At 55.6% G+C, this 14,659-nt stretch overlaps 1 protein-coding gene and 1 long non-coding RNA gene across 6 annotated transcripts in view; one reads left to right on the top strand and one right to left on the bottom strand.

Annotated features, from left to right (window-relative positions):
• Setd1b (SET domain containing 1B, histone lysine methyltransferase) overlaps nt 1-5,050 on the bottom strand; it is a 28,003-nt gene extending 22,953 nt beyond the window's left edge. Inside the window, exons 1-5 of one of the 3 annotated variants that reach the window (XM_045132258.1) lie at nt 5,004-5,050; nt 4,065-4,249; nt 3,727-3,825; nt 2,823-3,093; nt 751-863 (exon numbers count right to left, since the gene is read on the bottom strand). In XM_045132258.1, the coding sequence (XP_044988193.1) occupies nt 751-863; nt 2,823-3,093; nt 3,727-3,825; nt 4,065-4,235 (654 nt within the window). In that variant the 5' untranslated portion in view covers nt 4,236-4,249; nt 5,004-5,050. Of the gene's footprint in view, nt 1-750; nt 864-2,822; nt 3,094-3,726; nt 3,826-4,064; nt 4,250-4,391; nt 4,477-4,739; nt 4,843-5,003 lie in introns of those variants that run through there. The other 2 variants (XM_045132257.1, XM_045132259.1) reach the window with 2 other exon arrangements.
• Nucleotides 5,051-5,881: 831 nt separating this feature from the next.
• On the top strand, nt 5,882-13,942 carry LOC123454209. Of its 3 annotated transcripts, none has more exons than XR_006633211.1 (6): nt 5,882-5,996; nt 7,220-7,326; nt 9,179-9,290; nt 11,171-11,354; nt 13,175-13,411; nt 13,579-13,942. It is a non-coding gene; the product is annotated as an uncharacterized LOC123454209 (long non-coding RNA). The 3 variants fall into 3 exon arrangements; XR_006633209.1 differs by lacking the exon at nt 5,882-5,996 and adding an exon at nt 6,042-6,431; XR_006633210.1 differs by lacking the exon at nt 5,882-5,996 and adding an exon at nt 6,046-6,431 and having other exon boundaries at nt 13,339-13,411.
• Nucleotides 13,943-14,659: the final 717 nt, after the last annotated feature.

Genomic DNA, 14,659 nt, shown 5'->3' with positions numbered 1-14,659 from the left:
CCAGACAGAAATCAACAACCACTTGAGAGTGGCTGGACATAGTCTGGAGATTTAAATGGTGTGATATAGGAAAAAGGCCTAAAGAACAATCTGGTTGCCGGTGTGGTGGCACACGCCTTTAATCCCAGCACTCAGGAGGCAGTGGTAGGAGGATCACCATGAGTTCGAGGCCAGACTGAGACTGAATTCCAGGTCAACCTGGGCTAAAGTGAGACCCTACCTCGAAAAAACAAAACAAAACAAAACAATCTGGTTGACCAGCAGGCAAACAAAGACCCCACTCCTGAAAGTAGTATGGGGGGAGGAGATGGGGTGAGACTAACTGGGTAGGGTGGGCCAGGTGAGCATCTGGGAGGCAGCATTCTAAGGAGGAGGCAATCTTTGCTGGAAGGGGGGCTCTGAATAGCTTTCTGGGAGCAAGGATACAAGGGTTCCCAGACAGCAGATACTAAGACCCAGCAGTGTTTCAAAGTGAGTGTAGAAAAGGTCTGTGGGAATCCCAGCCTGGGAGAGGGAGTATGGGAGGGGCTCTGTGTAGACTGGAAGCCACAAGAAACAGAACCAGTCCCAGGGGAGGCATATGCTGCAGCAGATCTTGGGAAAACAAGCCTTTTAGACCCGGCTGTGAACCTGTAGGTGTGGCTGGGCCCATTTCCCTCCTAGGCTTGACCTCCAAAGCCAAAGATGGTGAGGTGGGGGGAAAGGGGCATGGCAGCAGGTGATGGTGGGGAGTGGCAGCGACAAACCCACCTGCAGGGTCTCATTCACAATCGGAGAGACAGCATCCAGTTCGCCTACTGGAAGGGTCTGGGGGGTGTACCGACCGGTGACCAACAGCTCATAGAAGCGCATGCGGGTTTCTCCTGTGACAGGCAGGGGAGGGTCATTCAGACAGACTTCAGCAGGAGGCAGCCCCCATGGGGACCCCAGGCTAGGGAAGCCGTGGGTGTGTGCGACTCTAGACCAGGTTCCCACCCTCTCTTGCACCTCAGTCAGGATTCCCAACTGTTCAACAAATGGGCAATAAACACTGGTCTTTCTGATCCTGAGATTCAGAAGTTAATGCCTCATGGGGATGAGACTCCCTCAAATCCAGGACTGTCACCCCAGCACAAAGTCCCTTCCCATTACCTGAATCATGATGCTCCCCTCAAAAAAAGAGCTCTCCCCTGAGTTCTTTCACTACTTAACAGCTACAGATTGTAGCAAAGACAGAGGAAGTCAGGTGACATGGTGGTGACAGTTTGTTAACTATCTATCTGGTGCTAGGTGACCAGCAGAGTTTGCAAAACACACTCTAGGTGCTGTGAATAAACTACATTGTCTTCTACTAGCTGGAGATCCAGGAGGGCCCTAAATTTACATAGGAATTACCTGGGAACCCAGAGGGCCCTCATGGAGCCCTAACTCCCCAACCCTCAGAAGGCTTTTTACAGACCAGGGCCCTAGATTACAGATATTTATAGGGCCTCCTGCGAGGCAGCTGCTTACATATGCAAAAGAGGCCCATTCCTTGAGCCACACTCTGCTGCTCTTTCTCGAAACACAAACTTTGGTGGCAGAAATGAAATTGTTGTGAGACTTCGCTGCTCCCTAAGTGTGGGCAAGTGATGGGGGTGGCAGCTCGGGGGAAATCAGATTACAGTTATTGCAGAAGGATGTGGATGAGGATTTAAAAGTTTGTATCCCTCCCCAGAAATTGGGGAAAAGTAAGGAGAGGCTGATGCCCTGAGGAGAAAATTGACTAGGTCCAAGCTTATCAACTTCATGTAAGATGACTGTACCCACCCAGGACAAGGCAACCCCGATAACACTCAGTCAACATGGAGCTGTTATCAAAGAAGCAAAGCAAAACAAAAATTTAAGTTTCCCTCTCTTGGGTTTAGTAATGCTGACACCCCCAAGCCTTGTTTTCACAAGACACCCCCGGAGCTGCACCTAAGTGCTCCCAGGCATAGTTCCCAAGTGCCCCGCCCCAGGGAGCGCTGGACCCAACAGTGTCTGCCCGAAGGACTGCCTGGTATCAGCGCAGCCTCACTGTCCTTCACAGTGGTGGAAATCTCTTGCAGAGGCCACAGACAATCTTTGAGGTATGTCCTTCCTAGTTTTGCCAGGTCTTTCGGACACCACCTTGAACCAGGACTCAGGGAGAAAGCTCAGCAGCCCCAAAGGTGGGAGGTGTGGCTCCCAGGCCTGGTTGTGCATAGAGGTGCTGCGGTCTCTTTAAGAGAGGAGGGAAGACAAGTGTCAACCCTTGAGCGCCCAGAGCTGCCCAGCCCCCTGACACTATCCACTTTGGAAACATTATCAATGAAACCACACTCCAGGCCCAGATTGGTTCAGGAGAAGGGGCAACAGACCAGTGGGGGTGGGGACACCTTGGATCTTTAAAGGATTAACTTTACATATTTAAAGGCACCCAATTAGCCTTCCCTTTGCCCCCCCACACAAATAAACAAACTGCATTCTCCCCTAACACAGGCGGCAACATTGGGAACTGTCTAAACCCAGGCCACCAGAGCTTTGAGAGAGAGGCCCCGTAGGGGTGCCAGCAGTGGGGGGAAGACTCTGGGTGGTCCCTAGGGATGGAGTGGCCAAGGACTGGCACATTTGGTAAATTATAGCCTGTCTCCTAGCAACAGACAACACATTTAGCTCCATGTGACTCTACCCTCAAGAGGGGAGAAAAAATAAGATGTGGGGGGAATCCCAAGAAAGTGCCAAGTTAGGGGGGGTTCCTAATACTGGAATGGAAAGAGGTCAGGGTGATAGGCTGCCTTCAGGCTCCTCCCCCATGGGTGGCCTAACCCGCCTCCACTAACCTTTGGTGTCCAGCTCCACGTGGATGATGTTGCCCATGACAGAGGTGCTATGCAAGTGCTGGACGGCCTCCTTGGCTCCCCGAACCGTGGCAAAGACCACCTTGGCTATGCCCAGGTGCTTCTTGGTCTTGGGGTTGTACAGTATCTCCACCTCTTCCACTTCCCCATACTTCTTGCACATGTCCCTCAGGAAGTTTTCACGGATGTTGTCATTCAGCTTGGCAAATGTCACCTGCTTTGGAGGCACAGGGCCCACGTAGAACTCATCGATCTGCCAGAGGCCGAGGGCGACAGGAGTTTGGAAAACATTGAAACCAAAGAGAAAACACAATATTCCTCACTTACCCAGCGGTTAACAATAAAGGGCGAAAAAAAAATGTTTTTCAAGGGGGAAAAAAAAGCGTGCGGGCGGGCCCGGGAAGCGGAGGATTAAATCGTTTGGAACGTGGAAGTCCTCAGGGTTCGAAAGGAAAGGGGAAAAAGAAACAGTTTCTCTTTCCCCACCCCCTATTCTGGCCTCCAGTCCTAGGATGCTGGTTCCGGGGATCCCTCGGACTAGGAAGCTGTCCCTCTTAAAAAGCCAAGGGGGCTGAGAAGGGAGGCGGGTCCTGGGGGCAGCCCCCCCCCCGCGCGTGCTCCCGCAGCCAGGTGGGGCCCCAGAGCCCCCTCCCCCCGAGGGAGAAACACTGTATCAGCGCGCAGGTTACAGTTTCTGCGAGTGTAATGTTGTTTACAGTGGCCGGGAGGGGACACCCCTCTCCCCCCTCCCCTGCAAAACTTCCCGGCCCTAGACGGCGGGAACTCAGAATCCGGCTGGGCTGGGTCAGGACTGGCGTTATTTTCGAATCCGGGAAGGGGTGGGGGTGAGACCACGGGGCGGGGGGGGGGAGGGGAAGGGTCCTACCTTGAATTTGGGCACCGACAGCTCCAGCTCCTTGTTTTTGGTCCAGATTCCGACGACCCGGGGATCCTCCACAATTTCCACCGGGCGATTGCTGGACATCTGTGGGGAGAGATGGGATGGGGGTGCGGAATAGGAGGGCTGGCCACCCCTCCCCAGGGACAGCGAGACAAGACACCCCTTCTCCTGGCACCAGTTCTACTCCAGGCGGAGGTCCCTGCCAACTGTCAGCCGGGTAGCCAGGAGAGAAGGGGGGAGTCCCCTCCGCTCGCCCCAACCCGGGATGAGCTGGGGGTTGTGAGGTTGGGGGGGGGAGGCGGGGAGGCGCGCCGGCTACTCACCGCCAGGCTGAAATGCTGCCCATCGTAGCGGTACAATTTATGATGCCCCTTTTTCAGAGCCGGGTCAATCATCAACTTGTAACTTCTCCAATGGTGGTTCCTCCTCTCGCCCGAAGGGCCGGGCTGCGGCGGGGGCTGCTGGTGGTGGTGGTGGGGGTGACTGTTCTCCATGCCGTTAACCCAACCTGAAAACCAGCAAGTTGTTGTCGTCTGCGCCTCGGCGGTGGCCGCTTCCACACACATACACATACACACACACACACACACACACACACACACACGCTAAAGAATCCAATCGGCCGGCCCTCGCCCCCCCTCCCACCTTACCAGTGCGCCCCGAAAGGAGCTGTGCCGCTGGCTCTCCCCCTAACACTTCCCCACCCCCCCAAAAAATAATAAGAATGGAGCGAGAGAATTAAAAGCCTTCCGGGAGAATTTACGCGCCCGCCCGCTCGGCCACCGTCTCCAGGTGGCAGCGAGGGGTCCCCGGGGGTCCCCGATACGATCTGGCGGGGTCCGGGGCGCCCGGAGGACGCGGGCTCCGGCCCATGGTGCCGCCGGCTTGCCCGGCGTGGCGCTCGGCCCGGCTCGGGGCGCGCGGCACAGGCCTGGCGCCGCCTGCCGGGGCGGGGGCCGGGGGCTCGGGCGGCCTCTCCCTCCCCGCCGCGCGCTTACATCCCCGCCGGGCGCCGGCCTCCCTGCGCCGCCAGCCAGTACATGGTGGTGTCCCCCCGCGGGAGCCGAGGCCGGGGCGGCCGGACGGGGGCCGGGAAGGGGACACGCCGCCTCCGGGGCTGCCGGGCCCGGAGCTGCCGCTGCCGCCGCCGCCGCCGCCGCTGCTGCTGCTGCTGCCCGGGAGGCGGCTGGCGGCGGAGGCTCGGCTCCCAGTAGCCGCACATCCCACAATACACCGCTAAGGAGCCCGACCCGAGCGCTCACCCTCCTCCTCTTCCTCCTCCTCCTCTTCCTCCTCCCCTCTCCTTCCTCGCCGCTTCCCCAGGCACTCTCCCGGCGGCGGCGGCAGCTGCGCCGCCAAAGCCCCGGGCCCCAGCGGCCCCCCACCCCTCACTCGCGCGCTCCCACACTGCCTCCCCCCTCCCCCGGGGAAGGCCTTTTAATTTATTTATTCTGCTGGGACTGAGGTTGGTGGGGGGCTTGGCTGGCGGGGGAGGTAGGGGGGCTCCCGGGGCTCGGCCTCCCCCGGCTTTGGGGGCTACCCTCCCAGCCCGAGCCGCCACGGAGTGCGCCTCGGGGGGAGGCCTCCCTAAAGTGTTTCCAAACTGCCGAGCCCGGAGGTGGTCGCGCAGAGACGCGGTCGTAGGGGCCGGCTTGGCTGGGGGTGGGGTGGGGAAACGATCCTGTGTTTGGGTCACTAGAAGCCGTGGGGGGTGGGGGGTTAGGCTGGCGTCGACCCCGAGACCAGTTGCGATCGAGCTATCTCTGCTCCGGCGTCCTCTCCGGCCCGGGAGACCCTCCCTCCCTGGAGCGGCGCAACCGGGATTTTTCATCCACATTAGCATTCACTTTGCTGGGAGCATACGGCTCTCACCTGGCCCCTGCGAGGTAGCTTTTTCTTGATTTTTTTTTTTTTTTTTTTACTGTTTTTAATTTTGGAGGGGAGTGCCCAGTAATTGTCCTGAACACATGCTTCTCTACTCTCCCTCACCATGTCCTTCCACCCCAGCCACCAGCGACACAGTCCCCCCCTTTTTTGCATTTATCTTTCCCTTCCCCTTTCTTTATTAAAGGTCCGGGAGTGGCGGCAGCCAATCAGCGCGCGGCTTCCATTTTGTGAGCTGAGCGCCGAGGCTCCCGGGCTCGGCGAGGACCTGTTTGCCGCCCCCCTCCGCCGCTCCTCTCGGGCGCCCGGGCGAACCGACCGCTTCGTCGGGCCTCCGTGCCGGTGTAGTTCATATTGGGGCTCTTTTCGGGGTTTGTAATTTGGCCGTGGGTAGGTAATTGGCTGGAGCAGGGCGGCAGGGCGCGGCAGCCAATCAGAGCGCGGCTTCTATAGGGCTTGAGTTATTAGACGCTGATCTCAAAACATCCTTCATCAGACACCAAGGAGAGGCCAACAGATGAGGGGAGCCATTTTTCTGCAATGGAATTAAATGGCCAAGTGGGTTTTTCCTTTGTTGCAAGTGGGGAATGTTTTTCCTTTGACTCCACCATCCAGTTCAGGACGCCTGAATGCGTTGTTTAACATTTCAACATGCTAAAGGACTCATAATTGGAAGAATGAAGAAGACCTTTTAAAAAGATCTGGATTTTTCCTTATGACGTGGAATCCATCTTTGTCTTGTATAACTAGGTCATAGCACACCATTAATGTCAGCAGTTAACAGTTTTGAATTCCAAAAAACCTAAGTAAATGACATATTTAATTTTTTTCCTCTTTTTTTTTTCTTGGGAGGGTGGAGGGGGAGCTTGGAGCTGTCTTAATCTGTATTCTCTTGACTGAACAATAAATTTTTAAATATAGTTCCTCTATTAAACACTTAAACCTGGCCATCTTATTAACTCTCTTTTTAACAAGGTAATGTTTTAAATGTATAGTTTTAGTAGTGAAAGGGCAGAAGCCAAAAAATTGTGAGCAGTTACTGTTACAGTTTTTAAAAACCTTTTACATTGTAAGTACCCAATCCATTCTGTCCTTACTGCAGTGCAGTTTTCATGTTAATGTCGCCTGAGATGTCCTTAATTTTCCGAACCTTCATCTGCATGTATGTCTTTGTCTCTTGTCTGATATAAGCCAGTTAAAATGCTTTTAGATGTTTTGCCTTTTCTAAAGCTAAGGTTTTTAGCTTCAAGCTTGAAAAATGTTTCCAGCAATAAATGCTAGTCAGCTTTCTTCCCAGCAACTTCTACACTTTCTTCGAAAATCGATCTATTTGAAGAAAAGCAGTACTGTTTTTCTCGACTTGGTTGTGGGGGGAGGTGAGAGAAAGACCTTCTCTTTGTGTAGATAGACTAAAGCCGTCACAGGAAACCAGATTAAAACTGGAAAACAAGTCCTAGCTGGTTCAAGCCAAACACCAACGTTAACACTGGTATTTTCTATGGTGGTTGGGATGGCTGGTGAGCCTTTTGCCTTTTGTTTGACTGTGTTTTCGCCTTTTGTCTCTTAATGACGATCACACCATCACTATATCCAGAGCAGTAAACAGTCCAGAGCGAAGCCGCCTTTTTGCCAACCCAACCCTGGAAAGTTTGCAGACGTGGAAGGAACAGAAAATGCCATGACAGTGTAACTTACAAAAAGGTAACAACAAAAGAACACCATGACCCCAAATCTTCCCAAACTAAACAATCAAAACAAAAAGATTTTTTCATAAAAACATCTCCAAAGCCACCGCCCAGCTGCTGCTTCTAGACTCCATGGCACCAAGGCTGAGCGGGTAAGTAAAAAAAAAAAAAAAGAAAAGAAAAAGAAAAAAAAAGTGCCTGTGCCCCTTCGAGGAAACCTTTATTGAGCAGGCCAAGGGCTTGCAAATGTTTGTGAGCTGAGGGGAGAAAGTGGTTTCTGGAGCTTTGCGTTTGGCAGCCGGCGTTGGCAGTGGGGACGAGGGCTCTTCCGACCCCTTTGCCTCTTCTGCCCCAGAGCGAAGGCAGCGTCTCCCCAGCGGCCTCGCGCCTCCATGGAGCCGCCTGCGCTCCTCCCTGGCTTCCTCAGATCTGAGCCGTGGTGGAGGGAAGAAAGTTGAAGTGCTTTGGAGACAGGAGGGCTCAAAAGGCGAGGAGACCTTCCCACTCTTCCCAGGGTGTCCTCCCCCTTTGAATGTGAGGGTTTTGCACCCCCGAAGCCGGCTTTCCGGGACTCCGGGCGAGCCTGCTCTTCCAAACAGAAAGGACAAAAGGCCGGCGTCCATGTTGGCACCATGACGCAGCATCTTTCCCGCCCGCAGCCCGGTGCTGTGCTCCCGGCCGTGCTCGCTCCTCCCTCCCAAACACGAATTTTATTTTCAGGTTTCGAGCAGAGCCGAGCCGCCGGCTGGGCTTGGCGGAGAGAGGGGCTTGGGCTTGGGCTTGGGGCTGCCGGGCGGGCCCGGGCCGGCAGGGCTGGCTGAGGTGGCTAATGGCGGCCGCTCTCCTCTTCCTTCCTTCCTCCCGCCTGCGTGCCTTCCCCGAAGGTCGTTGGCAACCCCGAGCAGGAAGCGGCCCCGGAACCCAAGATCCCGCGGGGCCCAGAGCCCACGGTCCCAGGGACGGGTCGCCGGGACCGTCCCGGGGGTCGCAGGCCTCGGGGGCGTCGCGTGCGCCGCGGCTCCCGCGCTCGCCTCCCCCGGGCGAGGCGGCCAGACCGGCGCCATTTCGTGCGCCGCCTGCGGCTCGGGCGGTGGCGACCGCTGCGCGCCGGGCGGGAGGAGCCGAGGCCGGGCTGGGCTGGGCGAGCCGCCGCCCGCGCGGGACGGACGGACGGACGGACGGGGACCCGGGACTCCGAGGCCCACGCGGCCACGAGGCCTCGCTCCCCGCCGGGCCGCCGTTGCCCTTCCTCTTCCCTGCGCGAGGGAGCCAGTAGCCAAGGGTTGTGGGGCCACGGAAGCCTCCCCGCGGCCCAGCCCAGCCCCCGAGCCGCCCCCAGCACCCCGGCGTAGACACCCGGGCCCGGCTTCCCCGGATCGCCCCGGTGGTGGCCGAGCCTGAGGGGCGGGTGCCCCCTTTTGTCCCCACTTTGGGCATGAGTCCCTCGCTCGCCCCATTTGGACGCCCTGGGCACTGCCTCCCACCCAGCTCTGAAGGCTGGGAGGTGGGGGCTGGGGCCTGGGAAAGCCGAGTGTACCTTCCCCCCTGGGGTCCCCCCCCTGCGTGAGGACTCGGGGGTAAAGCCTCAGATCTCGGCCTATCTGGGGGAGGGGATGCGGACGGGGCGGGCCTTTGGAAATGCATATGAGCCGCCTCCTGCGGCTTGTCGCCTGGGCTGAACCTTAGTGACTCAGCCACCCCCCCCCATCCATTCCAATATGAGGGCTGTCTTGTCAGCTGAGAAGGGGGGCGACATTCGTGAAGCTTCCTTTCTATCTAGTAGACCCAGTGAGTTTGCATTTGGCCAAGCTGTTCTTTGACCTGCAAACTGTGGGGCTGCTCTAACAGATCGTCTGAATTCTTCCCAGGTCCTGCCGGAGGAGGCAACACCTGAGTGCCCCCCAACCCCACTGTAGACAATCCTTGCTTCCTCTGGCCAGCTGGAGCAGGCCTAGCTTGACTGTCAGTGCTCCCACTAAGGTAGGTAAGAGCCCTTTCCCAAGCTCACATTTTTTGGGGGGGGAGGGGGCTTTGGCCAGCAGCCTAGGGAAGGCGGGTTCTGATCCCCAAACTCGCTGGGCTGGTTCTGCAGCCCCTCCCCCACGCACAGATGTGGCGGCTGTGTGTGTGAAATGGGCAGCCTGCTGGGTTCATCCAGCCCCGCCTGTCAGCTCTTGTTGTCAGGCGTTAGGGGCGGGCGATTCTATGCCGAATTTAGCACTTTACTAGGGACTGCCCTTGAGTGTTTCCCAGTGGTGTGCTTTGTGGCTGGGGGAGAACCCCGCATGCCTTCAGCTTCTGTAAGCCCTAGCTGCCGCCGGCTTCCTGGTGGCCCTTCAGCCCTCCCACCCGCACCCAGTGGGTCAGCGAGGGAGCTGCCCTCTGATCAGTCTGGCTTTTAGGAAGGCAGCGAAGAGAAGGATTTGAGGGCTGAGCCAGCTTTACAGAAGGAAGCTTTCCCTGACCCCTTCTTTTCTGCGATTCTCAAACACACCTCTTGGCTCCCCACACGGACAGGCATGGATAATCTGGTTTCTAGAATGAGACCAACCTGGATGTGCAATTTACCCGACCATTTACTGACAAAGACCTTGCATGTGCTGCAATGGACTCTGGGCTCCTCTCTCCTCATTTGCAAAAATGGGTCCAGCTTAGTGATTTTCAGCCTGGAACTGGCATCAGAATCTAGTCGGTAAACTCATTAAAACTGACGGTCCTGTTCTCAAGTTTCTCATTCAGAAAGTGGATCCTGGGCACTTTTCATAAATTCCCAGATGGTGCCAGGTGCCCAATCCCTCTGGGCTAGGTAACACCTGGCATTTTGCGTGGCTAACGAACATAGCTTGTCCTGTACTGGAGGAAGTGTCACAGCTGGAGATGGTGCTGCTCTTGATCTCTGGCCTCTGACCTCGTGTGCTTTCCAGTTTATCATCACCTTGGTGACCATTTGGACCCTGGTATCACCTAGTCAGCCTTTGGCTTTCCAGTGGAGTGTGTCTTGTCCCATTGCTTCTCATCCCACTGTTAGTGCTGGAATGTGGCTTGGGAGTCTGGGAGGCTCCACGGACTTTGTTGGAGTGCTTCATCGAGAGACACGACAAGTTCGTGTGCCTTGGGTTGGAATCTGAACAGTGGTGACCTTGGACGAATGCATGCCGATAAGGGAGGTGGCCGGATTAAGTGCGATTAAGGGGGAGGAGCGCATTACTCCTGATCTAGCTTCACACACTAGCTGGCCTCCATTGTGATCTCCATTGTTGCTGGGAGTGGCTGCCAAGGTGGGGGCTGGGTTTCCTCCAGGACTTCTGCCCCGCCTGCCTGCGTACCTCCTGGAGCACTTGCCCAAGCCTCAGGGCAAAGGGGAAAGAAAGCTGGCTTTCCTTGGGAAGGCAGCCAGATTGTTTTGTCCTTCACGGAGTTTGAGTCTGGGCTGCTCTCGGCTCTATGGGCTGTTGCATGATGATGCTGTGATTTAGAGAAGTGTCTCACCCAAGATCACAAGGCCACCTTGGGCAGATCCTGGAAAGGGTTCCAGGTGTCTTGACTTCCAGCCCAGAGCCTGGGCCATGGCACCCCCTTGCCCAGCTGTCTGAGTTATTTTAGGCACCCTCCCGTGCCAGCTGTCTGCTGGCAAATAGCTGTCTGGTTGCAAGGAACTAGTATGGTGCGGTTGACCCCTACTGGTGCAGCCAGTCGGGTGTCCTGTCCTGAGTGAGCTTAGCTTGTGCTGAGAAGGCATGACTGTGCCCAGCAAGAGGCAAGGATGAAGGCTCTCCCCACGCTGGTGTGCTTCGCGGAACCTCTGTTCATCATTTGAACCTCCCAGTTCCACCTGAGCGTCTGCTTCCCTTTGCTTACAGTCGTTGGGCCTGGAGCTTCACCTTACCTTGCCCCATCATTGGCCTCAGATGGTAGTGACGGAAGTCTCCCAGCTGCACCCTGACGGCTTACAGCCAGTTCCTCCACTCCTTCTCAGAGCATTGGAGAGCGCAGTTGGGTGGTGAACTGTGGACTGGGTGTGATTCTTCGAAGGAAGGGAGAACTGTAAGTAGCTTGGACCAACTTAGAACTATGCCCCTCCCGCTTTAGGCTCTCACCTCCCGTTCCCCTTTCTCTGCCCCTTCCCCAAGGCCTCGCCGGGCAAAAGGGTGGGGCTGTCTGTCCTGCTGTTGTTCCGTCCCCCGAGGGGTGCCCCGCCCACCGGTCACCTACTGAGCCAGAGGTGGAGCTGCTTTGGCCTACCGAGAGAAGGCCACGCCAGCAGAAGGGCCGTTTGGGAGGTGGCTGGACTAGCCTTATTACGCCAGCGCTAGTGTCTCCGCCTCTTCCGGTTGCTCGGCCTGGAGCCCTAGTATAATCTGACCTTTTAGATCCTTTGGGAGGAGACTAGGAAGTGGGACCCCACCATCTCAGTCACTTGCCCCTATAGCTTTCTCCAGCTTTCTTGTGTTCTCTGGCAAGATGCTGCCAATGTGGGCCAGGAGAGAAGCTGAATGGTAACCTGAGCACACCAGGGCTTCTTACAAATGAACTTCAGGCACATGGGTCACTGGCTTTTTACCTGGACACTGGGGAATTGAACCAGGGCTGGCAGGTTTTGTAAGTAAGCACCTTTAACCGCTGAGCCATCTCCGGAGCCCCTAAAAATTTGTTTTGATAAGTGGGGATATTGCCTTGTTGTCAAGCTAGTCTCAGACTCTGGGTCTCAAGCAATTCTCCCCCCCCCCCCCAAGTAGGGTTTCGCTGTAGCCCAGGCTGATGTGGAATTCACTGTGTAGCCTCAGGCTGGCCTTGAACTCATGGCAATCCTCCCACCTCAGCGTCCAGAGGCTGGGATCATAGGTGTGCACCACTGCACCTAGCTTAAACAGTTTTCCAGCCTGCCTTCCAGAAGTGACCTCCTTACTAATCCTCCACCTGTCTCTCAAGCCTTGATGGGCTGCTGAGGCCTGACAGAGACCTGCAAAGAACATAGGACAGCCTCACACCCACAGGCACTCCGATTTGGCCCCTTCCTTCTTCAGGGAATAGTTTCATCTATTGAGTCTCAGGCTGGGATCTTTATCTCCCACTACTATCAGTGCCATCTGCATTTGGTTAGGGGAATTAATTGATTTGTCTTCTCCAAGCAAGGAGTGCTGCCCTCAGTTGGTTCTCAGCAGCCCTGTCCCAAACTGGATGGTAGGGTTTTGCCCTGGACAACTGAAGTGGATCAGCCCCATTCTTCCTGGGCTTGTTTCCCCTGGTGGCCTCCCTGTGGCATGGTTCTGTGTGATCGCCTGACAGCTCAGAGGCTTCTGTGTTCAGCAGCTTTTGCACAGCTAAAACAATCTTCCCCTCCTAAAGTCTCTAGTAATTCCTGGTGAATCAGAGATCTAGGTACTGAGGGCGCAGACCCCTGGTGGAGGCGGTATGCCCACCTCTTCAGCCCAGCCTGACCTGTCCTGACCTCCGAGGAAGCTGTGAGCAGCTGGCTGGGCTCCTGGCTATTTTTAGCTACAGCCCCACCATCACCACAAGAGCTGGGTCCAAATCCAACACACTCCAGGCTGGATGGGGCTGGGACTCTGCCAGCCTCCTGGCCAGGCAGGCAGGGGTGGGTAGGTGGGTGGGCAGGCTGGGGCCAGTGGCAGCTGTTCTCCCTGGACCCAGCAGGGCTGGAAAGACTTGCTTGCTCATTTCCTCCCTCTGCTTTGTGTAATCTTGCTCTGTCACAGATGCTGGTGGGTGAGGTATTTCTAAAGGGAAGAGTAGAGGCAGGTCTGGGAGTTTTGAGGAAAGTTAGGAGTTTTCTTGGGACTGTGTGTAGTAATAGACCAGTTTTTCTTCCTTTATTTTATTTTATTTTTGGTTTTTCGAGGTAGGGTCTCACTGTAGCCCAGGCTGCTCTGGAATTCACTGCATAGTCTCAGGCTGGACTTGAACTCCCCGTGATCCACCTACCTCTGCCTCCTGAGTGCTGGGATTAAAGGAGTGCACCACCACACCCGGTTTAGGCTTTCTTTCACAAGCCATGTGAGTTCTCTAGGCATAGCGGGACTCTGGATTCCAGGGCCTGACCTGAGGCAGCCAGAAAGAAAAGGCCTAGAGTCTCTGCGAAGGTAAGTGAGTCTTCAAGCCCTCACCTTGTGGGACTTCACTCTATTCCCATGTGGCCTTTTCCTCCCTCTTGGGATTCTGGGAAGTATTACTTCTGGCATATCCTGCCAACCTCAGGTGGTCACTGAGAGTTGGTCCCAGTCCTGCCTTCCTGGCTTGGTTTTAACAGGGCTTATCTCCTGTCCAGCAGTCTTCCAGTTCTTGGCCTGGATGCCAGGCCTTCCATGATTTAGCACCAGTTACCTTGACAACCATCTCTGGCTCACTGTTTCTCCACCATCACTGCAAAGCTGAAGATGGTTTGCCAACTGCAGTACATTTGCCCAGACTGAGCACCCCTCTTGCTTCCATTGGCCTGCCCTGCAAAACCTCCCAGCTCAGTTCATGTTCCAGCCAACTCAGCCTTCCCTCGGCCCTTGGCTGTGATCTCTACCATTGATTGCTCTCACCTCCTGAACTCTCAAATTACTGCTTCCAGAGTGAGCTTCCTACAGGTAGGAGGAACACGATTGCCTCTCAATAAACATTCTGCAAAAAAAGGAATGAATGAGTTGCCGATAGTTTGTCTGGGGATCCTTTACAGAGAAAGATGCCCCGCTGCCTGATGACTCCTGGAGAGAGCCTGGGGTGGGTGGGTCCAAGATTCCATGCCCGACCCTGGCTGTTTCTTTGGGTTTCCGCAGGCAGGCGCTGCTGCCCTCTGGTGGTCAGGCTTTGCACTTGCTGGAAAAAAAGATCTGGCATTTATGGAACTGCCAGGTTGGCAATTTCCTCCACAAATGAAATCTACTTGGCCTTCGCAAAGAACTTGAAAATTGGGGGTCTTCAGGGTGGGGTTAAAAGGAAGAATATCCTGAGTACTGCCAGTTCTCTGAAGTTGCCATTTGCCCTGTCCTAATAATGCTGCTGAAAGATTTTTTGGGGGGAAGGCAGAGGTGAATGTTTCCATTTTTGTTTTCTTGGTTCCCCCCCTCCCCCCGAGGTAGGATCTCGCTCTAGCCCAGGATGACTTGGAATTCACTATGTAGTCTCTAACTCACAGCAATCCTTCTACCTCTGCCTCCTAAATGCTGGGATTAAAGGCGTGCGCCGCCACGCCCAATTTATTGTTTTGTTTTCAGAGTAGGGTCTTCATTTAGCCCTGGCTGACCTGGAATTCACTTTGTAGTCTCTACCACCCCCTGATCACTGGCTTGGCGTCAGTAGGGTCTAGAGTAATAGGAAAAGGATAGGCCACAGTGATCTCAGGA

This window comes from Jaculus jaculus, chromosome 13, assembly GCF_020740685.1.
Source record: "Jaculus jaculus isolate mJacJac1 chromosome 13, mJacJac1.mat.Y.cur, whole genome shotgun sequence".
NCBI classification, from domain to species: domain Eukaryota; kingdom Metazoa; phylum Chordata; class Mammalia; order Rodentia; family Dipodidae; genus Jaculus; species Jaculus jaculus.
This window is presented reverse-complemented; position numbering and strand designations above follow the sequence as displayed.